General features: G+C 45.6%; 1 protein-coding gene across 1 annotated transcript in view; it reads right to left on the bottom strand.

The window, feature by feature from the left end:
- Positions 1–521: 521 nt before the first annotated feature.
- Positions 522–26,151, bottom strand: part of LOC132394803 (contactin-6-like) — a 72,609-nt gene continuing 46,979 nt past the window's right edge. The window contains exons 2-6 of the mRNA XM_059971210.1: positions 22,554–22,859; positions 16,039–16,329; positions 7,282–7,542; positions 2,947–3,187; positions 522–645 (exon numbers count right to left, since the gene is read on the bottom strand). Of these exons, the coding sequence (XP_059827193.1) occupies positions 522–645; positions 2,947–3,187; positions 7,282–7,542; positions 16,039–16,329; positions 22,554–22,859 (1,223 nt within the window). The remainder of the gene's footprint in view (positions 646–2,946; positions 3,188–7,281; positions 7,543–16,038; positions 16,330–22,553; positions 22,860–26,151) is intronic.

Here is a 26,151-nt window from a genome sequence, read left to right as displayed (position 1 = left end):
AGCGTCAGCTGACAGCCACTAACGTTCTCGCCAGCTCAATTCAGCAGCTTCAGGCCACTTCAGTCCCGCTCCCAGAATCTCACATGTCCTCCTTTTCCGCTGCCCCAACAATCTCTACTACTAATGCTCCCGCTCCTGTGCCCAGACCAGAGCCGACTCACATGATCATTCAAGAACCGAGTATTCTACCACCAGGCAGATATTCTGGTGATTCCGATGGTTGCAGGAATTTAATTTCTCAATGCGAGCTGGCATTCCAAGCTCAGCTTGGATGTTTTGGTGATGATGCACGAAAATTGGCATACATGGTCAATCTTCCTGGTGGTCCTCCACTCAGCCTATTCAATGCTTTACGGGAGCAAAGCTACTCCATGGCCCGGTCATTCTGACATTTCGTGGCGGAGTTAAGGAGGGTTTTTGATCTTCCAGTACGGGGTCAGGAGACTGCTCACTGACTCTTGGACCTGCACCAAGGCAGAGGAACTGTGAGAGTCTATGTAGTCAAATTCTGTACCCTTGCATTAGAGATGGGATGGAATAAAAGATCCCTCGTCACTGCCTTCCAAGGTGGGCTGAATGCAGGGGTCCGGCATGAGATCGCTCTCCAGGATGAGCAGGATAGTCTGGATGACCACATTAATCTGGCTATTCGAGTTGACGACCAGATAATTGAGTTGTGCAGGGAAAGAATGTTTCAAACTTCCTACGCCCCGCCAGATTACTGTCTTTCCTTGCCCCCTCCCCGTCCCTCACCTGATCACCATCTTTCCTCACTCTGTCCCCCTCCCTCAACACCCAGCCCACAGAGGAGCCTATACAAGTGGGGTGCATACACCTGTCTCAGGAGGAACGAGAGCAGTGCTGGATGACAGGTTCCTGCCTTTACTGTGGTGATCTGAAACACTTCCGGGCCGCTTGTTCCAAGCATCCAGTGAAAAAGAATACCTGTCAGCAGGGAGGGTAATCCTGACGAGTCGGTTCTCTCTTCAGTCAGCTTCCCCTGATTCTGTAATGCTCTCAGCTTCCTTGTCATGGAGGTCTCAGACCCATGAACTTAAAGCGCTTACTGACTCCAGTGCAGCTGGGAATCTTATGGACATCTCTCTTGCTCAAAGATGGGGAGTTCCAACTCAGGAATTAAGAGAAAAGATCAACGTCAAGGTGCTGGATGGCTGACCTTTGGGGCTCGGCCAGATCCACCTTTCCATCCAACCTCTCCAACTGGTGCTTGAAGGCAACCATCATGATGAAATATCTTTCTATCTGGTTAATTAACCTGAACTGTCACTGGTACTGCTCTTCCTTGGTAATCCCGACATAACCCATGGATTGATTGATCTCTGAAGGCACTGTAAGAGTGGGGACCGGCATACCTTTCTACCTGTCTGAGTCCAGCTCAAGCTCCATCCCATGTGTGTTGCCCTTAAGGCATTTGTTCAGCTTTATAACATTATCACTTTAGTAATTTGTTTGTAATTATTTTCTAGTTAAAGTTAAGATTGTTGAAAGTAAATTCATTATCTGTATTGTATCGCGGCATGCAATGATGTCACACCCAGTTTTGCTGCATCTTGTGGGTAAATACCAGTTTGGAGAGATGGGAAGGCGGGGGACTTGTGAGTGCAGGATCAGCGCGAGAAAAGTTACATTCTACGCACTAAGAAACGTCATAGAAGCAACGCCGTAAGTTCATAAGATAATCGATATGTTGGAGTAAAAATGTTAATGCTGATTCTGTTAAAAGGAACGACGGTTGATAAAGTTTATTTTCTTGTGCTATTGAAAGCATAGCTGGATAGTTTGTGTTGAAATGTATTTAAAGTTGATGGCATAGGTAGATTCTGACTGTATGTTGTACTTTAATGTAATATAGTTTGTTGTAGTTTTACTTTTACAAATATTTATGATGTAAATGTGATGCCAAGAAGAAAACAAATACTGTATATATTTTGTATTGTTTTATCAAGTTTTCATCGTATGTTAATGTGGAAGAGTGAACAGTAAACGGTTAATGTTTCTGCGATCCTGCTTCATTGACTACGGTTTAATTTGGTGTTTAGTTCAGAGTTTCTACACCTGCACAAGAACACTACACCATGAATCCCCTCCTGTGTCAGCTAAGGCTGTGGACCTGTCTGGGATTCTGGCTACATATGCAGGTCTCCTTGATGAAAGAAAAAGGCCACCACCCTGCCCCCACACCGGGCATATGACTGTGTCATGGACCTCCTACTTGGCACTTGTTCTCCCCAGACTGACTCTTTTCCCTCTCTTCTTTTTTATGAGCAAGAGAGATGGCAAGCTCCATCCCTGCATCGATTATTGGCCCCTGTACAACAACTCTGTGAAACCTCTTCCCTGGCTGGTGTCTGCTTTTGAACATCTCCAGGGAGCAACAATCTTTTCCAAAATTGATCTGCGCAATGCTTACAATCTGACTTATATAAGAGAAGGGGATGAGTGGAAGGCGGCTTTCCAATAGCTACTATGAATACCCGGTGATGCCTTTTGGTCTTGCTAACATTCCTACTGTATTCCAAGCCTTGGTTAACGATGTGCTCAGGGACATGTTGGACTAGTTTATGTTTGGGTATTTAGAGGACATCCTTGTCTATTCCTGCTCTCATCAGGAGCACATCCAGCATGTCCAGAGAGCACTCAGACACCTTCTTGAAAATAACCTGTATGCCAAGCCTGAAAAATGTGATTTCTATAAAACCAGTTATCATTTCTTGGGCCATATACTTGCCCCATCCAGGTTCAAATGGACCCTAGTAAAGTTCAGGCAGTTGCAGGGTGGCCCAAACCGTCTACAGTCAAACAGGTACAGCGCTTCATGCAAACTTTTATTGCCGCTTCATCTGGAATTTCGGCTCTATTGTGGCTCCAATGAATGCACTCACCAAGAAGACCTTGGCAGGATTCTATTGGATGGATGATGCTAACCAAGCATTTTCTGAGCTAACGCGATGTTTCACCACTGCCCGCTGCTGCAACAGCCAGTCATTGTCAAGGTAGATGCATCCAGAGTAGGCACTGGAGCTGTCCTCTGTCAGCACTCGTCTGCGGATAGCCTGCTGCATCCTTGTGCTTTTCCTTCCTGTCACTTGACTCCGTCCAAAAGCAATTACGCCATTGGGAACCGGAAGCTTCTGGCTGTCAAGGAGGCCCTGGAGGGATGGTGATGCTGGATGGAGGGGGCAGAGCATCCATACTTGATCTGGAGAGATCACAAGAACCTTTCCTATATTCAGGATGATAAGAGACTCAATTCTCGCCAAGCCTGTTGGGCTCTTCTTCACACATTTCAATTTTGTCCTCACTTATCATCCCGGCTGCAAGAATACAAAGGCCGACGCTGTCTTCCAGCAGTTCGAAGAGTCTGAGGAAAACGCTGATTCAGAGCTCATTCTTCCTCGCTCGTGTATCGCTTCTCTGGTGAACTGGTGAATGGAGGCAGGGGTGAGGGCCAACCAACAATCAGATCCAAGCCTGGATGGGGGACCTCCCAGCCAGCTGTTTGTCCCTGCTGTGCGGTATTCCAAAGTGTTGGAATGGGATCTGGCTGGACATCCGGGAATACAACGGACTCAGGAGTTTATAAAGGGACAATTTTGGTGGCCATCTATGTCCCAGGATGTCGATGACTTTGTATATGCCTGTCCCACCAGCAATCAGAACAAGACATCATGCCAGCATCCTCCGGGTCTGTTATGTCCACTGTCTGTGCCCCACCACCCCTGGTCCCACCTCTCAGTAGATTTCATCACTGATCTGCCCGTCTAATGGGAACAGCACCATTTTGGTTGTTGTGGATCGATTTTCCAAGGCTGCCCACTTCATTGCCCTCCCCAAGCTCCTACCAGCTCATGAGACTGCCACACTCATGGTGCAACATGTGTTCAGGCTCCATGGCTTTCCTCAAGACCTCGTGTCTGATCATGGACCACAGTTCACTTCTCACTTTTGGAAGGCTTTCTGCTCTCTAGTAGGAGCCATCACCAGCCTCTTGTCTGGCTTCCGCCCCCAATCTAATGGCCAGACTTAGAGAGTGAACCAGGAGTTGGAGACAACCCTGCGCTCTCTCGCCTCTTCCAACCCCACGTCCTGGAGCTCCCAATTGGTTTGGGCAAAGATTGCTGACAATAACCTCCAGTCATCCTCCCTTTGAATGTCAGAAGGTATTCCAGACCCCACTCTTCCCTGATCAGGAGATTGACGAAGGAGTTCCTGCTGCTGAACAGTTGATCCAGGCTACAAGCGCACCTGGAGACGAGCCAGGGCTTCTCTGTGACTTCCCAGCAGGCTGATCGACTCAGTCGACAGGTAAGGCCAATCAAGCCAGGAGAGGCGGTCTGGTTGGCATCAAGGGATCTTCCCCTGAAAGTTGAGAACTGGAAATTGGCACCGCAATATGTGGGACCATTTGTAGTGGAAAAGGCCGTCAAAATGGTGCCCTATATATTGCATCTGTCAGCATCACTGAAGATCCATCTGGTATTGCATGTTCCCCAGCTCAAGCCAGTTACTACCTCTCCCCTGGCCCCAGTCACCCCACTTCCCCCTCCTCCCTGCCTGGTAGATGGTTCCTTTATCTATAATGTGCAGCGTCTCCTGGAATCTCGCCGGGTATGTGGTAAGGTCCAGTACCTTGTGGACTGGGAAGGGTACAGCCCAGAAGAACAGACTTGGATCCCAGTGAAGGACATATTGGACAAGTCACTGATCCGGGACTTCCAGCAGAGACAGGTCTGTGGCACCTCAGGGGCTGCGCCTAGAGAGGGAGGCCCTGTCACAACTACGAATTCGACAATTGTGCTTGTCAATTTGCATGTGTCACATAATTATTATTTAATTATGTTAGTATTTAACTCCATTCTTGTTGTTGTAGTGCCTGTCGAGACTTGGACAGAGCATAACAACGCTTTGCTGCTGTTTTGCATTCAGCCTTCCCTGAGATATTGGACTTCCAACTCAATGATTCTGAAGACTAATGGTATTCACTTAATGTTTATATGGTCTTTTCAGCCACAGTGTATGCTTCATTTTTCTTTGAGAGTTTTAGTTAATGGCCCTGCTTTGGTCCAGCGTTTATTGCTTTATTTTCCCTTTAACACTGTTCGTATTAAATTCTGTGAACTATTGATTTTTTCGGAGTCTCTCACTCTGCACTTGGGCCATATCTGAACTGTGGTGACACACGGAGCTTGAAAAATAGAGGGTTATGCACTAGGGAAATTCTAGGCAGTTTCTAGGGGAAGTTACATGGTTGGCACCACATTGTGGGCCGAAGGGCCTGTTATGTACGGTAGATTTGTGTGTTCTATCTTCTAATTATGGGGAAATCAGAGAGAAAAACTTAAGTGATAGGCAACTTGAAGCTCACTGCTATCCTTGGTGTTCTGCAACACAGCCATTCAACCTGTAATGGTTTCTCCAATGTGCAGGAAACTGCTGTGAGGACACAGAATTGGAAGTACAAGTCACTCACTGCTTTCCCTGGAGGGATGTGTTGCCAGGAATGGGGAAAGGGAAGAGGTAATAAAGCAGGTGTTGCATCTTCTTTGGTTCTGGGAGACAGAGGTGTCCCATGTGGAAAACTGCATTGGAAAGAGAGGTTCTTTCAAATAAACTTTTGCAAACACCCAAGAGAAATTGCCACCAAGTCTGAAAGAAAGATCCACATGTACTGTACGCTCACCAGCAGGTCTGAGAGACAACTGCTCAACCCCCTGACACTAGATGGGGAGTAGAACTCCCTTCACAACTCTGCCCTCTGTGTGAATGAGGCCCCTGTTTCCAAAGGCACAGCCACCATCAGGATGATCCCTCAGTCCCACCTCTAAACAGACTTGGTGACACAGTGAGATGAGACAACACAATGCAGCAAACACGAGTGAATGAAGACAGCTCCTCTCATGGCCACTTCTCCCAAATATCTTCTGCAGTTTGGTCAGAGGTGACTCCAGGACTGTTTCACTGCAAAGCATCTCAAAACTGGGAAGAATAGGCAATTTCACCCCACAGGTCACAGGGACAGAGGGGAAGTGGGGGGAGGGGAGTTGTTGATGGTGAATTGATTATCCACATTTTCCTTTGTTTATGTTAAAGTTCATTCATGTTTACTGGAAGGTTCATGCAAGAGCAAATTAACCAATGACAGATACCTCCGAGGGTTTTCCACCTCCACTGGTCCGGTAACATGGCTGAATGAAGAGCTGGTACAGAAATCACCTGTCCTGCAGTCAATGCAGCAAGCATTGCAACGTCCTTGAGGGAAAATCCTGAAATTAAATTCAAATCATTAAACATCTAACGGGCAGCAGATAATGAATGATGCATAATGTTCTATAATTTCCTGCCGAGAAGGGAATGTTCCAACCCCCGTCTAATCTCACCAATCTGTGACCCAGGCTGACACCAACTGACTCTACTCTGAGAATCATTAATCACAATGCATCATTATACCCGTCAAGAATGGATTATTCAGATTCATTTATTTATCAGATGTACATCACAACATACAATGAAATGTATTGTTTGCGTTAACAACCAAGACAACCTGAGGATGTGCTGAGGGCAGGGCAGCCTGCAAGAGTCACCACACACTCTGGTGCTACTTTCCACCTGATGTTAGGGGCTGCTACACAAATGCGCATGTGGGCAGTTTGTTCTAATTGATCGGTGAAGTGCATTATCTGCCGATTGATCCATCCCAAGAGTCGGAAGAACGAGAAGAGCATACAAACTCAAGGAATCAATTCCAAAAGGGTTACACCAACAAAAGATTTGTAGAAAAGGTTAAGGAAGTAACAAAGTTAGGATCTTTGCCTTCATGGATAGAAATATAACGAGGAAGAAAATCATTGTGAAACTTTCTAAAACTAGTCGAGAGTGGGAGATGAACAAAAAATACCTTGGGGACTTTTTTTATACACAGCAGTTGGATAGGACCTAGAATTCATTATCAGGAATTGTGAAGGGATATTCAACAGTAACTTCTTACATGGGCTGAATAATTATCAGAAAGAGAAAATTGATAGAGCTGTGCGAATTGAACAGAACAGTAAGACTCAATAATTGCTCTCTGAGAGAACCAATCCATTTATAAAAGCTGAATGACTTCCATCTCTACAATAACTATTCTGGGAGTCTGTGAACCCAATTAATTCAGCTTTTTCCTCTCTCTGCTGCAGCACTCATTTCCATCGGCTGCATTCAATAGCCCACCAATATGGGCTAAATGCTAACTGCAAAATGTCATTCATAAATGAAGCTCACCTCGCAACATTAAGGTGTAGTTTGCCTGGATGGAGCTGACAGGATTGGTTGTGATGCAGGTGTACACTCCACAGTCTTCAAATGAAGCGCTTGGGATAACAAGTGTTCTGTTTTCATCTGTTAGTTGCTGATGCTGGGAGATTTCCCCTCCATTCTTCTGCCACTGATACACATTCGAATCTCCAAAGACTTCACAGGTGAGCTCGATCGTGGAACCCAGTAATTCGATGTTGGTAAATATGGACCCTTCTGACAGTTCATCTAAAGGAGAGAATATGAAACCGTGATATTCCTATCCTGATGTAGAACATAATCTTACCATGTGACATTGCACCAGATATGTACAAAGGAACGAAAGCACAGTCGGTTCTACACAGCAGATACATACACAACAATGGAAATAAAAGCCATTTCACCCCTCAACCCTGCTCTGCGATTGCACAAGATCACAGCTAACCTGATGGAAGATATTCCCATCTCCCACGTTAACCTTTCACCTTGTTGCTTATCCAGGTCTATCTCTGACTGAGAAATATTCAAAGATTCCAAACCATCTTCTTCAGAGCTGTGGAAGCAAAAACTCAAAACTGTTTCATCTCTGCTTTGGATGTTCATTTGCAAGTTCATGGACGTGCCAGTCAGACACAGGAATAGGATGATGGTACAGATGAATGAGTGGCTCAGGAAGTGGTGCAGTGGTCAGTGTTTCAGATTTCTGGATCATTGGGACCTCTTCTGGGGAAGGTATGACCTGTAGAAAAATATCAGTTTGCACCTGAAACCAAGGGGGACCAATATCCCTGTGGTCAGGTTTGCTCAAGCTGCAGGAAAGACAGGCAAAATTCCAGTCAGTGGGATGAGGTGAAGTGTACCATGGGGGAGAAAATCAAAAAGAGTGATGAATTACAGGACTGCTGATGATATATTTGAATACACACAATATACAGAATAAGGCAGATGATCCTGTCACGCAGTTAGAGACTGGCAGATACAAGTTTGTGGTCATCACTGAGAGGTGGCTGAAAGAAGATCATAGCTGTGAGCTTAACCTCCAAGGATAGCCCTTGCATCGAAGGGACAGGCAGGTAGGCAGAGGGGTGGCTCAGTTGATAAAAAAATGAAATCAAATCATCAGAAAAAGGTGACATAGGATTTAAAGAGGTAGAATCCTTGTGGGTAGAGTGAAAAGACTACAAGGGTAAAAAGACCCAGATTGAAGTTACATACAGGACTGCAAACAATAGACAAGATGTAGTATTTAAATTTCAAGGGGAAAACAGAAAAATCCTGTAATAAGGGCAATGTTACAATAGTCATGGGGGATTGCAATACGCAGGCAGAGTAGGAAAATCGGGTTTGTGCTGGATCCCAAGAGAGGGAATCTGTAGAATGCATATGATATATCTTTTTAGAACAACTTATGGCTGATCCCACTAGGGGAAAGGTAATTCTAGAATGGGTGTTGTGTATGAAGAAAATGTGATTAGAGAGCTTAAGTTAAAGGAACTCTTGGGAGGCAGTGATCATACTATGACAGAATTCACCCTGCAGTTTGAGAGGGCGAAAATGTATCACAATTGCAGTGGAATAAAGGGAATTACAGAGGCCTGAGAGAAAAACAGGCCAAAGTTGGTTGGAAGAGGACACTATCTGGGACAGCAACAGAACAGCAAATGCTAGAGCTTCTGGGCACGATTCGGGAGATGTCTGATAGGTATATCCCGTAGATGAAGAAGTACACTTAAAAGGAGATGAGGCCTCCGTGGGTGACAAGGGAATTTAAAGACAGGGTAAAAGACAAAGAAAGCATAACAGTGCCTCTAATTTCTTAGAAGCTTGCGAAGACTCAGCATGTTATCTGAAACTTTGACAAACTTCTAGAGATGTGTGTTGGCGAGCATATTGACTGACTGGCCAAGAGCAAATGGAAACACCAATGCCCTTGTGTGGAAAATCCTACAAAAAGCAATGTAAATGACCCAGTCCAACATGAGTGAAGCTCTCCCGATTACTGAGCAAATCTACAATGTGTGCTATTGAAGGAAAGTAGCGTCCATTATCAAGGTCCCCACCATTTCTTCTCACTGTTGCCATCAGGAAGGTGGTACAGGAGCCTCAGGACCCACACCACCAAGTTCAAAGATTCAAAGACTCAAAGTACCTTTACGATCAATGTGTGTATACAAAGTACAACTCTGAGATTCATCATTCTGCAGGCCATCACACAACAAAGAAACACTATGGAGCCTGTTCAAGAAAACATCAAGCATCCAACGTGCGAAAAAGAACAGATTGTGCAAACAGATAAAAACAAGCAGACAACACACTCAATATTGAACATCAGACCAGGAGTCCAGTCGTCTGCAGTTGAATTCCGATCAGTGTTGGACCACTAGCCCACTGCAGACCGCAGCGCAAAGCATTCTTCACTAGAGTGCCCCAGACCGTATCCATAAGACATAGGAGCAGAATTAACCCATTCAGCCCATCCACTCTGCTCTGCCATCCCAGATCTGGCTGATCCCAGATCCCACTCAACCCCATAAGCCTGCCGGCTCGCCCTATCCTTTGATACTCTGACCAATCAGGAACCGATCACCTTCCGCCTTAAATATACCCATGGACTTGGCCTTCACTGCGGTCTGTGGTAGGGCATTCCACAGTCTTAATATTCTCTGGCTAAAAAAAAAGTTCCTCCTTACCTCTGTTCTAAAGGATCACCCCTCAATTTTGAGGTTTTGACCTCTAGTTCTGGATACCCCCACCAGAGGAAACATCCTCTCTACATCCACCCTATCTAATCCTTTTAACATTCAATAGATTTCAATGAGATTCCCCACCACACTCTTCTAAATTCCAGTGAGCACAGGACCAAAGTTGCCAAACACTCTCATATGTAAACCCCTTCATTCTCAGAATCATCCTTGTAAACCTCCTTTGGACTCTGTCCAAGGACAACACATCCTTTCTGAGATATGGAGCCCAAAACTGTTGACAATACTCCAAATGCAACCTGACTTGTGTCTTATAAAGCCTCGGCATTAACTCCTTGCTTTTATATTCTATTCCTCTTGAAACAGATGCCAACAATGCATTTGCCTTCTTTACCCGACTCAACCTGTAAATTAATCTTCTGGGAGTCTTGCAGAAGGACTCTGCACCTCTAATGTTTGAACCTTTTCCCTATTTAGATAATAGTCCAGACTATTGTTCCTTTTGCCAAAATGCATCATCATCATGCATTTCACAACACTGTATTCCACCTGCCACATCTTTGCCCATTCTCCCTGTAACTCTCAGGTTTGGCCAGTGGTGCTGGTCTAGAGGAAGACAGTCTCTGGCAGTCTCTGGCAGTCTCCAAACCTGAGAAATCTTGTTTGTGTGGATGTTGCGTGACGTGTTCCCATTACAAATCAGTACCACAAAATAATGAACAGTACACATGTGCAATTAAACGATTGAGCTATATAATTCTCAATTTGACTATAGGTTTAGTAAAGAAAACAGAAAGAAAAAGGGCCCATTTTAATGAATCAATGCACATGTTGGAGCTCACTGTTTTCCCCATCCATTCATTCTCCATTGATTTCCCCCGAGTGTCGGCGACTCCCGACCATTCCAAGTCCAGTCCGTCCTGCAGTCTACGACTTTCCTGTCCTGGCATCTTCTCTCTCCAACTACTGCTGAACAAAAACCCACGAATCCCTCACTCTCGGACACACAAGAAACAAAAACCACTCCCCTCATTGGATGCTGCACATTCCAAAGCCCCCGTTATCTCTAGTCATAACTCAAATACTGCTGCTACAGAGAAACCATTGCATTAGCAGTGAAACCTTCCCCAGGGTGTTACACTTCCCCATCAAATTTAGTCATGTCCTCATGATGTTGAGATTATTCACCAATCCTTCCTGCAAAACACAAAGTCCAACCCAGGTGTAAAAGGCAGTGACATAGCTCCGCAAACCGGTAGGGGCCACACTCTGTTCCCCCAGTGCTATGTAGGCCAACCTATCCAGTTGTCTCCTGACTCTGTGAGACCCCATCTACCTTTTCATGTTCTGGCACTACTGGGGATACTTCTGGTCTACCTGTCAAGGCCTCCCCGGTCTATCCTTCATGCCCACCTGCAACTCAGACCCCTCTGTCCCTGGGCTAACCCCCACTTCATCCCTCGCAGGGTCCTGCTGCAACCCATGCTGTCCAGAGATACCTCCCCCGATTGCACCTGACTCAGCAGGAGAAGGGTTGGGTGTCTCTTCCTCAATCAGTGGGGAGTTAGCAAATACCACATCTCCAGATCCTCATCCTCTGTATCAATATCTTTCTCAGTGGTGGGGTTCAGGCTAACCTTGCCTGCTGTTGGTCCTGCAGTCGCCCCGCATCACTGCAGAGTCCTCTTACTAGGTGCAGGCTCCAGGTTGGGCTCCGGGTCAACCTGCACCTCTTGTCACAAAGGCCGAAGTGGATTCCGATGGAGAATTTTAACAGCCCCATTCCCATCCTCTGGTTTCACATCTGACTCTCCACCACATAGGGCGTAGCCACCCAGCGGTCAGCCAACTGATGCTTCCCAAGTAGCCCCAAATTCCTTATGAGGACTCGGTTTCTCGGCAGGAGTTGGGAGAACCTCACCTTTTGACCATAACTCTTCTTATTTCCTTGATTCTGCTTGGCAGCCACAACCCTTAAGCCCTTTACAGCTCCTTTCTCATATCAGACACATATTTCAGATAAGTCTTTGGTGGTAAGTTGTCCTTGTCACTCCCAAAACAAAGGTCAATGGGCACACGCAAACACCAGATAGTATGGCGAGTACCTGGTAACTTCATTTCAGGTATAGTTGTAACTGTGGACCAGATGTCCAATATGTTGACTCTACCTGCTCTTCCTGCTGATCTGAGAGCATGTCTAGCAAGGTCTGATTAAACCTCTGGGCTGAGGATCACCCTGCGGATAATAGGGAGTGGCCCTCGACTTCTCGACTCCAGGAATGTCCAGTAACTCGTGGATGAGCCTGCTCTCAAAATCTTGTCCCTGATCACTATGGATCCACCTAGGGAGGGCAAAATAAATGAAATTTTTCTCCCATAACCCTTTGGCCACTGCGGACACCCTCTGGCCCTTGGTAGGGAAAGCCTGTGCATATCTGGTGTAGTGATCCGTGATGACTAAAACATTCACCGTGTTGCTGGCATTGGGTTCTATGGACAGGAAATCCATACACACCAGGTCCAGAGGCCCTGCACTCTGCAAGTGGGACAAGTGAGCTGCTCGCGTACACAGTGTCTTCTGCCGTATGCATCAAACGCACGACTTGCAGTATTTTTTGACCTCCAGCTTCATGAGGGGCCAGTAATACCAGTCTCTGAGCAATCCATAGGTCTTTTCAACCCCAAAATATCCAGAATCATCATGAAGTGTCTTCAACACAATCCTCTGATACTGCTTCAGCAGAACCAGCTGGGAACGCGGAGGTCGGTCTGGAGGTGACATGATCCAGTATAGGATCTAGTTCCACAACTCTAACCTGGGCCATTCTCTCAGTAATGGAGGCACCACGGCATGTTTCATCTTCTCCGTCTGAGCCACGTCTCCCTTTTCGACCGCTGACCAAATGGTACCGAAGCCCGGGTCATCTCACTGAGCAGCTGCCACTTCCCCAGAACTCAATTCCGGCAACTGATTTGTCTTTAGAGCAGTCAGGTTACAGTACACTTGTGGAATGGCATCATCAGATGCTCCCAATTGATCCACCACTTGATCCTGCCCCTTCTTTCCCTCTGCCTTCACGGTGATGGCAAACTTACACATGGCTGTCCCACTCTTCATCCCTGTCCAGCCCTTCATGTAGACATCGGGACGAAGCATCAGCATTAATGTTCCTGCCTCCCAGCTGGTATTTCAGGTTGAAATCATAGGCGGACAACGCTGTTAACCACTGATGGCCTGTGGCACCCAATTTCGCTGAGGTCAGGATACATGTTGGGGAATTATTGTCCGTCCTCACCTCAAACTTGGCACCATAGAGGTAGTCACTCAGCTTATCCATCACAGCCCATTTCAACGCCAGAAACTCCAACTTATGGATGGATAGATTTTCTTGGAGGGTGACAGACTTCGGCCGAACAGGTCTCAACCCCGTGCACTGATCCTGATACAGGATGCCCCTCAAGCCCTCTCAGCTGGCATCTGTATGCAGTACGCATGGCAATCAGGGGTCCGCAAAAGCCAGCAGATGCACTTGGGTCAGCACCTCCTTCAGGACATGTCACATTTTGCATCTCACCTCAGTCCAAAGGGCTAAGATACTCTCCACCCTCCTGTCCTTTTTTCCCTCTCCCTTTCTTCTCCAAGGCAGGGTAACCACACAGAAGCTGAATCAAAGGGTGACTCACTTCCATGTAGCCCTTCATTAACCTCCGGTAGTTACCACAGATCCCAAAGAATAAGCGCAGAGCACTCACAGTTGCACATCTGGGGGCTTTTGCCAGGAGGCCACCGCCTCTGTCTTCGCCGGATTTGTAGCTGTTTCATCCCATGAGACTATGTGCCCAACAGAGAGCTAACAGGCATCTTGCAGAACTGACACTTGTCCAGGGAAAACCCTTTAACCCTTCAGCTTCCAGACAGCCCAGTACTTTCAGTTGCCTTGCTTCATGTTCTTCCAAGGTGGACCCAAACACTATGAGGTCATCCAGATTCACTAATACCTGAAGCAAGATCATATCCCCCACTGTCTTCTCCATGACCCACTAGAAGGTTGCAGGGGCTCCCGATATGCCCTGGGGTATCCTTTCAAGCTGGAAGAATCCCAGGGACATATAAATGCCATCTTCTCTTTGTCGGCCTCACTCATGTGGCTCCACTCCTCAAGTCCAGGACACAGAACCATTTTGCACCACTCGGACAGGCCAGCATGTCTTTGATCCTCAGGACTGTATACTGGTCAGGGACGGTGGGCCTGTTCAGAGTCCTACAGTCGACACACATCCGTACTTTCCTATTCTCCTTTCAGGCCACTACTACTGGGGACACAGAGGGGCTTTAGGACTCGGTGATGATCCCAGCTTCCTTCAACTTACAGAAAATGCTGCCAAACCTCCTCCACCTCTGCAGGGGCCAGTCGCCACAACCTCTCTCCGAACGGGGTGTCCTCGGTCACCCTGATAGTGTGATGAGTATTCTTGGAACAACCCACATCAAACTCATCAGTGGAAAAGACATGTCATAAGCTGTGGAATTACCCCCTCCCTCACACTCCATTAGTGCATTTTGACTGACCAGTGACCCATCTGCACAGGGAACATCGATACCCTGACATCTCAGTCTTTTCAATAAGATTCTGCTCTTGTTATTTCAAAAAACATTCTCAGGTTTGTTGCCTTTTTATCATCTGGGCTCAAAATATTTCTCATTGATCACCTTCTCCAGGGACCGAATGATTATGTCAGAAGCAGGGTTTAAACAACAAGATTAATGTGATCATTGTGAGCATTGTATGGATTTCAAAAACATAAACAGAGACATCAATCTTAATTCTTTTTATATTCTCCATCTTCCTCCCTGGTCAGTTTCACAAAATTCTAGTCCTTGTCTCAGTACCTGGAATTATCAAACAGAATGGAAAAGTTTATTTCAATACTGCTGACTTCATAGTGCAGAGAATGGCTTTATCCCACATAAGCATGCCAATAAAAATTTGGTGGGGTGGAATTTGGCAGGTCCAGGAGCTTTCTGTGTCTTTTAAAATTAATATTAATGTTGTCTGCCCTGTTTTTAAAACTCTTAATGGTTTGTGACCAGAGTACGTCACAGAATCACATTCCTTTCATAATCCTGCTCAGGCTCTCAGGTTTTCTTCCATCAGTCTCTTAAAATGTGTAAAAAACTCTCCCTCAGAAGAAAATAGGCAGGTCAGCATTCTTGAACTATGCTCCTAAACAGTGGAATTCAATACCTAAAACTGTAAGGGATTCAGACTCAGTTGTTTTAAAAGAATACCTTAAAATCTATTTATTTAACCTTGCTTTTAACAAACATCATTTTGTCTTTTATTTGTATGTTTCTTTTTCATGTTTATACTTTTATCCCATTGCAAAGCACTTTGAACTGCATCATCTGTGTGAAAACTGCTTGATAAATTAAGTTCTCATAATTATTAACATTGTTATTGAAGTTTCTGCCATCAACATGCCAGGCCCCTTTCCCCATTTCCCACTCTAATCTAATGCATTTTGTACCTCCCTCCCCTCCCATCCCTTCTCTTGCTACTTTTTCCATTTCTCCACCTTTTCCATCCATCCACACTTTCACTTCACAACCATTTCCTTCTGTTCTCTCCAACAGAAAACCCAAGCCTCAGGTTTGGCAAACAGTTCTTCTCTCACCCCACCAGGGCAGCAATGAATGTTGGATCAAATCCCGAATGGGCTCCTCCCTGGGATGACAGGTACATCACAGTGATGGGGGTTGAATGAGGGCTGCATTCGATATCTGACACTTCAGTGTTTATTCTATCGGGTGAGGTGCCCAACTTAGCCTCGACTGGAAAATACAACCGCAAAAACTATGGTGAATTTGTTATCCAATCACATCCTGAATAAACACATGGATGAAAGAAAAATAGATGTTTACATGGGAGAGACGGGTTAGATTTATCTTAGAATAGCTGTAAAGGTCAGCATAACATTGTGGGCCAAATGGGCTGAACTGTGTTGTACTGCTCTACATTCTATGAAACATGAAGCTACCTACCGAGGAGGCGCAGTTGTATTATTCTCAGCTCCTGTCCATCCACAATGAAGGTGTAATCTCCTTGGTCACCATGTTCTGCTCCATTCACAGTCAGAGCACCATTAGAAGTATTAAAGTGCAGACGAAACTTGAACTCGTCACTCAGTTCCACTAAGCTGTGACCTGGGATATGATGCAAAATGCTCCTGCTGATGAAGGTCCAAATTATTTCGCTCTTGCTGGGATCAACTTTGAGTTCAGGATCGAGTAAAACCGCTGAGCCAAGGAGACCAAACTCTTCTTTAACTTTATCTGTTAATAAAAATATTTGTACTCATTTAAAATGTGGTGGCTGTGATACACTTAAACAGAGAACTTTGTGAAACTACAGCAAATACTACTTGAATAGACATTGTGACACTCTTGTGCCACTCTGTGAAAATTCTTTCTGGTCCAGCCTCCCACCTCAAACCCCTCATCAACTTTGACTGATCCAACACTCTCACACTGTACCCAAACAAGCCAGACCCCAGTGCTTCTGATCTACACTGGCTCCCAAACTGGCAATTCACTGGCTTCAAATTCTCCATCTCCATCTATTCTCCATCTCTCAGAAAGGTGAATTGCCTCACCTTCAGATTCCTCTGGGGTTCATTCATCCCCTTTTCAGGAACATCTCTCAGTTTCAATACCTTGGCAACACAGGGGACAGGCAGAACCTCAGCACGAAGTGGTACCTGGTGCCCCCGTATTTAGGTTCCACACACAGTCTGATGCAGCCACACATGAAGTTGGTCATCAGGGTGAGGGACACATTGGGTACACTTTTGCTCCCGTTGTACAGGGGTTTGTGTATTGTGATCTGCACCTCACCCACCCCATCTCAGACCCCCAGATGAACCTGAAAACAGCTGGGGTGATTCTCAAGCTGGAGGAGCGGGGCACGGGCAACACTTGCACCAAGTACGGCAGCCTGAGAGAACCGCACACTTTATGAACAGGTTCTTCCGAGATATTGAAAGGGAGTGTCGTCCCCAAGCCTCAATTTTTATTTTTTACCATGCCAGTCCATTCCAAACAATTATTCAAAGTTCAAAATGCAATGTAAATTTATTATCAAAGTACACATATGGAACCATATACAACAATAAGAACTATTTTCTTGTGGGCATTCACAGTAACTACAAGAAACACAAATGAATCAAAGAATGACTACCCCCATCCAATGTGCAAAAGACAACAAACTGTGCAATTACAAAAATAATAATAGTAATAAATAAGCAATAAATATCAAGAACATGAAAGCGAGTCCATTGGTTGTGGGAACATTACCATGATGGGGCAAGTGAAGGTGGGTGACATCATCCTCTTTGGTTCAAGAGCCTGATGATGGTTGAGGGGTAATAACTGTTCCTGAACCTGGTGGTGGGAGTCCTGAGGCTCCTGTAATTTTTCCTGATGACAGCAGTGAGAAGAGGGCACAACCTGGGTGGTGGGAGTCCCTGATGATGAATGCTGCTTTCCTGTACAGCACTCAGTGTAAATATGCTCAATGGCTGGGAGGGCTTTATCAGTGACGATGGACTGGACCATGTCCGATACTTTTTGGAGGGTTTTCCATTCAAAGCCTTTGGTGTTTCCATACCAGACTGTGACGCAATCAGTCAATACACCCTCCACCACACATCTATAGAGGATTGTCAGAGTTTTAGATGTGATGCCGAATCTTTGCCAACTCCTGAGGAAGTTTCTGATGTCATCCCTTTGCCCCTTTTGCTTGTATGAGGGGAATGATGCCCTTCCTCATGGAGTCTGACATGCTGCCGGCTGGAAGTGTTGCATTGTACACTCCCAGCAGGTTCGGGCCCATCAGTCCCACGTAGCCGAGTACAACTCAGTCAGTGACCCATCACCATCCTTCTGAAGGGGTGCTGAAGACATTGTGCAGCTTGTCTGTTTTAACTGTTTCCATCAGGAATCTGGAGGTGCTGTCCAGCCTGTTGTCGGCACTACCGGCTGCATCGATGATGTCACCAACCAGAATGACCAGCTGTGACGTCACCGGCAGTGGTGGGAGCGGCTCGAGGATGGCCAGCCGCTCGCTCCGCACGGGTGAGGTGTACGTGTTCATTACCCAGAGCAGAGTGTTTCAGTACATTATGTATGCCACAAGGAGCCACCCCCCAACCACCTCTCTGACTTGGGTGATTGAGAAGTTGTCACCCTGTAACTGAATTCCAGGCCAGAAGGATGACAATCATTGCCCCCAAACACACAGACAGACCATGGGGCCACCATCACAACCAACTCTGGTAGTTGCAGAATGTGTTAGCCCACACTCTTGTAAAAAAAGTCATATCGGCCTTGAATTTAACCAGTTATTGTAAGGTGTTGACGCATCACATGATTCTCTTTACATTGATCTCATTCAATGATGCCAATTTTACATCTATGATTAGTTCTTGAATCACATTTCATGTCCAGGTCACTCAGCCTGAGCTGTCATGCCCATGGACTTGGTGAGTTGCCACACTGTGGGCTCAGGAACTGAGGATGATCCTCCTACTAGTGTGACAATGCTGGTGCTGTGCCTGTGGGTAAGTCGGTCACTGCTCACCTTTCACCATCCTACACCGGTCAACCCACACCCTCTACCTCTCTGAGCTGTGGTGTGCTGGACATTGGTCTGCTCCTGGACTCCTGGAGCTGGAGGGGAGGGGTGATGGCTCCAAATCTGCCGAGCCTGGGAGTCGGAGGTTGATGTACAACTCCCAGAGCTGGTGTTGCCAAGGCACTGTGTTACTCCCACTCTCTTGGAGCCGGGGGGCTTATGGTCTGTCTGCTGCCCTCAGTGTCCCGGGTCTGGGGAGTGGTCAGCAGAATTCCTTCCTCATCCTCAAGGTTCCCCTTTCTGCTTTTCCTCTCCTGTTTGGTGCTTCCTCTGCCTAGTCACTGATTTCCTGCACTTATTTCATCCTGCGTCAGAGAGATCATTGGTATCCGTTTGCTTCCCTGTCCTTTCCATCCCATTCTTTTTATTGTCAGCAACCCATTGCCTTTTGGATGATGTCTTCTGAGATTTCTTTCTAATCACATATGCTATTCTTCTTCTTGTCCCTCTGCTCTCCTCTCCTCCATGGACTCCTCATTCATCTGTGCTGGTGGTGGGCACAATGAAATTTGTCTGGGCATTCGCAGTGACAGCTCCCAGTTTTATTACCTGTGCCTCAGTACCAGCATGTTTTGGTCTGACTTCATTGAGGTGGCCTGTCTCTGCACACAGATTAGAGCATTTTACCTCCTGGCAGCCCTTAGTCTGGTGGCCTTCTTGTCTGGTGACCTTCCAGAGCACTGCACTGCATTGGGCTGTGACATGACCAGACTTGCTACTGTTACAACACAGCCTTGGTTGACCAGCATCACTATTTAACTCTGGTTCCCTCCAATGGTGAAGACTGAGAGAGGGTGGATGATGGAGCCATTCACATCCTAATCTTGACCTTCACCTGTCAGTTGGTTGTCCAGATCCCGAACACATCTTTCATGTCCACACAGTTTCCTGGCCCTCGACAGAACGGGCAAGGAAGGTGAAAACTTTCACAATTGAAATTCAGTGACAACGGTGCCTCATCCCCCTTCTCTCGGAAATCCCGCAGCAACTTCTGCCATCCCACTGTGGACTTGAATGTGATGACAAGAAAATCATTACCAGTGAAGTCTTGGACACAACAGATATCCTTTGCCTCAAGGCCCTGGTAGGTGCAGACATTCTAACTGGGCGTTGATTGCTGGAAAGAGGTGTTAAGATGGTTTTCCAATCAGGATGACAATCCACCTCTACTCAGCAAGATAAACTCTTATTGGCTCCAAAATAAATTAAATAAATAGTGCAAAAAGAAAGCAAAATAAAGTGAGGAAGATTTCATAGGTTCATTGTGCATTGAGAAATGTAATGCCAAGGGGGAAGAAGCTGTTCCTGAAATGCTGAATGTGTGTCTTCAGACTACTGTACCTGCTCCTTGATGGTAGCAATGAGAAGAGGGCATGACTTGGATGATGGGACTCCTTAATGATGGATACCATTATTAAGGCTGTGAAATGATATCATCAGTAATAAATTAAAATATGATTTGATGAACTGTGGGGAGGGCTTCAGGGGCTCTCCATTCTTATACTTTTCTTTAGCTTTCTCCTTTTGAAGGTGTCTTTGATACTGGGTTGGTGCCCATGATGAAGCTGGCTGAGCTTCCAACATTCTGCTGCTTTTTCTGATCCTGGGCCCCTCCATACCAGAAGGTGATGCAACCATTTAAAATGCCCTCCACATACATTTGTAGAAATTTGCGTCAGTCTTTGATGCCATACCAATACTCCACAAACTCGTAAAGAAAGATAGCTGCTGTTGTGCCCCTTTGTAATTGCATCAATATGTAGGGCCAGGACAGATCTTCAGTGGTGTTGACACACAGGAACTTGAAACTGCTTACCCATTCCACAGCTGATCCCTTGATGAGGACTGGGCTTGATCTCCCTTGATTTTGCCTTCCTGAAGTCCACAATCAATTCCTTGGTCTGTCTTATGTTGAGTGTAAGGTTGTTGTTGTCACACCATTCAACCAGTTGACCTATCTCAATCTTGTACGCTGCCTAGTCATCATCTTAAATTCTGCCAACATTAGTTGTGTCACCTGCAAATTTACAGATGGAGCTTGAGCTGTGCCTAGCCAAACAGAGGTGGTGTCGAGAGAGTAGAGCAGTGGGCTAAGCACGCAGTCCTCGAAGGGTGCCGGTGTTGATTGTTAGTCAGGTGGGAGATGTTACATCTGATCCACGGTGACTGGTCTCCCAGTGAGAAAGTCATGAATCCAGTTGCAGAGATAGATTCTGAGGCCCAGGTTTTGGAGCTTTTGGGACATTCTGTTTCTGCGCAGGGGAAGACAATACATGAATGCTCATGTTGATTGGTCACCATTTAAGACCTCAAGATGTGATCAGCTAAGTAGTTTAGAAACCATTGTCTGCATTACCACAATGTTAAAGTGTATCCCTGTCATGACGCATAGCTCAGAATGGCAGGCAGTGACTAATGGGGTACCGCAAGGCTCAGTGCTGGGACCCCAGTTGTTTACAATATATATTAATGATTTAGACGAGGGAATTAAATGCAGCATCTCCAAGTTTGCAGATGACACGAAGCTGGGCGGCGGTGTTAGTTATGAGGAGGATGCTAAGAGGATGCAGGGTGACTTGGATAGGTTAGGTGAATGGGCAAATTCATGGCAGATGCAATTTAATGTGGATAAATGTGAGGTTATCCACTTTGGTTGCAAGAACAGGAAAACAGATTATTATCTGAATGGTGGCCGATTAGGAAAAGTGGAGGTGCAATGAGACCTGGGTGTCATTGTACACCAGTCATTGAAGGCGGGCATGCAGGTACAGCAGGCAGTGAAAAAGGTAAATGGTATGTTGGCATTCCTAGATAAAGGATTTGAGGAGAGGAGCAGGGAGGTTCTACTGCAGTTATAAAAGGTGCACCTAGAGTATTGTGTGCAGTTTTGGTCCCCTAATCTGAGGAAAGACATTCTTGCCATAGAGGGAGTACAAAGAAGGTTCACCAGATTGATTCCTGGGATGACAGGACCTTCATATGAAGAAAGACTGGATTGACTAGGCTTATACTCACTAGAATTTAGAAGATTGAGGGGGGATCTTATTGAAACGTGTAAAATGCTAAAGGGATTGGATAGGCTAGATGTAGGAAGATTGTTTCCGATGTTGGGGAAGTCCAGAACGAGGGGTCACAGTTTAAGGATAAAGGGGAAGCCCCTTTAGGACCGAGATGAGGAAAAACTTCTTCACACAGAGAGTGGTGAATCTGTGGAATTCTCTGCCACAGGAAACAGTTGAGGCTGGTTCATTGGCTATATTTAAGAGGAAGTTACATATGGCCCTTGTGGCTAAAGGGATCAGGGGGTATGGAGAGAAAGCAGGTACAGGGTTCTGAGTTGGATGATCAGCCATGATCATACTGAATGGCGTTGCAGGCTCGAAGGGCCGAATGGTCTACTCCTGCACCTAGTTTCTATGTTTCTCAGGACAGATCTGTTTTGTTAGTTAATATTCTGACCAGTTCTGTATTCAGAGAGCCATCCTTCAGCACTTTCACAAAAGAGATGTATTTTGGGTGTCTGGAGTTTGTGCTCAGAAGCTTTCAGCCCAGGCACCAGAGTCTGAAAAGGATTCTACTGACTGGGATATACTACTATTGAAAATATGTAACTCTATAAATTCTTCAAATATTCAAAATGTTAGAGGTTAGTAGGTAATTATAGCAATTGAAATTGTGGTTATTCATCTGTAGTTGCATTTCTGTTTAAAAAATGTAAGACTATGTGTGATGACTCATTTGATGAGTCACAGCAGAGATTATCTTACTTAGACTTTGTTGGAAATGAAAATCACAGATCATAGTTCTGGCAGATTCTGCCATTAATAAATCACACAGTACATCACAAATATCTGAAACTTCTTACCAATGACAAGCAACTCCATTATTTTCAACTCTTTCCCATCAACAGTGAAGGTGTAATCTCCTTGGTCACTGGCATTTAATCTGCTTATCGTCAGTGCCCCAGTCAAAGCGTTGAATTGTAAACGGTCCTTGAACTGTTCACTTGGTTCCAATGTGGCGACACCTGGGATGTGATCCAAAATAACATCATGGCTTTTGTTGCTGGTTTTGAAAGTCCAAAGGATTTCATTACTGCTGGAATCAATGGTGATCTCAGGATCCAGTAAAACTGATGAACCAAGGACACAAACCACTTCTTCCCTTTCAGCTGAAATAAATAAATAGAGTATAATCATTTAAACTGTAGAGTGGGTTAAAGTGAGACAACTACAGCCCAGGAGAAATATTACGTGAACAGATATTATTGGACAATTTACTTCAGTTTCAAGACCAAGCTGTGTAGGGCAAGTTGATCTGCAGCCTTGATCACCTGGAAAATACTAATGCTTATGTCAGGATGTTGTTCCTTGACTACAGTGCTTAGCACACTGCTCAACTCAGTCATTAAGGACCCCCATCATCCAGGACATGCCTTCTTGTTATTGATACAATCAGGAAAGGGGTACAGGAGCTTGAAGGCACACACTCAACAATTCAGGAACAGTTTCTTCGCCTCTGCCATCAGATATTTGAATGGACATTGAACCTCACTCATTTTTTTGCCTGACTGATGTAGGGGCAGCATGCTAGTGCTGGGGTTCAGACAACCTTTACAGTACCAGTGACCCAGGTTCAATTCTGGCCACTGTCTGTCAGAGGGTTTGTACATTCTTCCTGTGACTGTGTGGAATTCTTCCGGGTCCTCTGATTTCCTCCCACAGTCCAGAGACCATAGAACCATAGAACACTACAGCACAGTACAGGCCCTTCAGCCCTCCATGTTGTGCTGACCCATATAGTCCTTAAAAATCTACTAAACCCACACTACCCCATAACCCTCCATTTTTCTTTCATCCATGTGCCTGTCCAAGAGGCTCTTAAATACCCCTAATGTTTCAGTCTTCACCACCATCCCTGGCAAGACATTCCAAGCACTCACAACCCTCTATGTAACTTACCACTGATGTCTCCTCTAAACTTCCCTCCCTTAATTTTGTACACATGCCCTCTGGTGTTTGCTATTGATGCCCTGGGAAACAGGTACTGACTATCCACCATATCGATGTTTCTCATAATCTTGTAGACCTCTATCAAGTCCCCTCTCATTCTTCTATGCTCCAAAGAGAAAAGTCCCAGCTCTGCTAACCTTGCTTCATATGACTTGTTCTCCAATCCAGGCAACATCCTGGTAAATCTCCTCTGCACCCTCTCCATAGCTTCCACATCCTTCCTATAATGAGGTGACCAGAAGTGAACACAAAACTCTCACCAGAGATTTGTAGAGTTGCAACATGACCTCTCTACTCTTGAACTCAATCTCCTTGTTAATGAAGCTTAGCATCCCATAGGCCTTCTTATCTACCCTATCAAACTGTGCAGCGACATTGAGGGACAAATTCCCTTTGTTCATCCACACTCTTAAGTAACTGACCATTAATCCTGTATTCAGTCTTCTGGTTTGTCCTTCCAAAATGCATTACTGCATACTTGTCCGGATTGAATTCCATCAGCCATTTATCTGCCCAACTCTGCAGCCTGTCTATATCCTCTTGTAACCTTCGACAACCTATAGCTCCATCCACAACTCCTCCAATCTTCGTGTCACCTTCAAACTTACTCACCCATTCTTCCATCTCTACCTCCAGGTCATTTACAAAAATTACAAATAGCAGGGGTCCCAGGACAGATCCCTGAGGCACTCCACTAGTCACTGACCACCAGGCAGAATACTTTACTTCCAAAACTACCCTCTGCTTTCTTCCTTTAAGCCAATTTTTTTATCCAAACAGCCAAGGTTCCACTTATCCCATGCCTCATGACTTCCTGGATGAGTATCTCATGGGGGACCTTGTCAAATGCTTTGCTAAGGTCCATGTAGACCACATCCATTGCCCTACCCTCAATTTCTTTTGTTACCTCTTCAAAAAACTCAACCAGGCTCATGAGGCATGATCTTCCTTTCCCAAAGTCATGTTGACTATCCATGAGTAGACTGCACTTCTCCAAATGCTCATAGATCCTATCCTTAAGAATCCTTTCCAGTAGTTTGCATACCACCAATGTAAGACTCACTGGTCTATAGTTCCCAGGTTTCTCTCTATTACCTTTTTTAAACAAGGGAACTACATTTGCCATTCTCTAGTCCTCTAGCACTTCCCCTGCAGCCAAAGAGGATTCAAAGATCATAGCTAATGCTCCTGCGATCTCTTCTCTCAATTCCCACAACAACCTGGGGTGTATCATATCTGGCCCTGGGGATTTATCAATCTTGATGTTTTTAAGAAGATCCAGCACTTCTTCTTCCTTAATCTCCACATTGTCCAGCACACAGGCCCGCCCTACTTTGATCTCATCCTGATCAAAATCCTTTTCACTTGTGAATACTGAAACAAAGTATTCATTTAGGACCTCCCCAACCTCCTCCGCTTCCAGGCACATGTTTCCCTCTTTATCCTTCAGCAGTCCCACCTTTGTTCTCATCATCCTCCTATTCTTCACATACACATAGTACGCCTTGGGGTTCTCCTTAATCCTACATGCCAAGGCCTTCTCATGCCCCCTTTGAGCTCTCCTAAGTCCTTTCTTTAGCTCCTTCCTGGCTAACTTATATTTTTCATAAGCCCTTCCTACTTCTTATATCTAACATATGCTTCCTTTTTCCTCTTGATAAGTTGCCTCACATGTTTTGTCAGCTATGGTTCCCTTTCCCTACCATTTTTTCCTTGCCTCAGTGGGACAACCCTATCCTGAACACAGCTCAAGTGGTCCCTAAACTTCTCCCACATTACTTCTGTGCTTTCCCCTTTGAACATCTGTTTCCAATTTACTCTCGCTAGTTCCTGCCTCATCCCTTCAAAGTTAGCCCTTCTCCAGTTAAGCACTTTATCATTTTGTCTGATTTTATCTCTTTCCATAGCTATGCTGAAGCTAAGGGAGTTGTGGTCACCCTCACCAAAATGTCTCCTGACCAGGTCATTATCCAGAACTAGATCCAGTATAGCCTCTCCTCTCATCGGCCAGTCCACATACTGTGCCAGGAATCCTTCTTGAACACACCTGACAAATTCAGCCCCATCTAACCCCTGTGCACTCAGGAGGTGCCAGTCAATATGAGGTAAGTTGAAATCACCCATAACTACTACCCTGTATTTCCTGCACCATTCTACAATCTGCCTGCTTATCTGCTCCTCGGTTTCTCGAGGGCTATTTAGGGGCCTATAGATTACTCCCAGCACAGTGATTGACCCCTTCCTATTTCAGACTTCCACCCAGACTGACTCCGTGGACCCTCCTTCTGCAGCGTCCTCCCTTTCTATAGCCGTGATACTATCCCTGACCAGCAATGACACTCCCTCGCCTTTTCTACCTCCCATCCTATTCCTTTTAAAATACCTGAACCCTGGGACCTGCATCATCCAATCCTAGCCTTACTCCAACCAAGTTTCAGTAATGGCCACAAC

The sequence above is a fragment of the Hypanus sabinus genome, chromosome 5, assembly GCF_030144855.1.
Source record: "Hypanus sabinus isolate sHypSab1 chromosome 5, sHypSab1.hap1, whole genome shotgun sequence".
NCBI lineage: Eukaryota > Metazoa > Chordata > Chondrichthyes > Myliobatiformes > Dasyatidae > Hypanus > Hypanus sabinus.
Note: the sequence above shows the minus strand (reverse complement) of the source record. Positions and strands in the feature narration are given on the sequence as shown.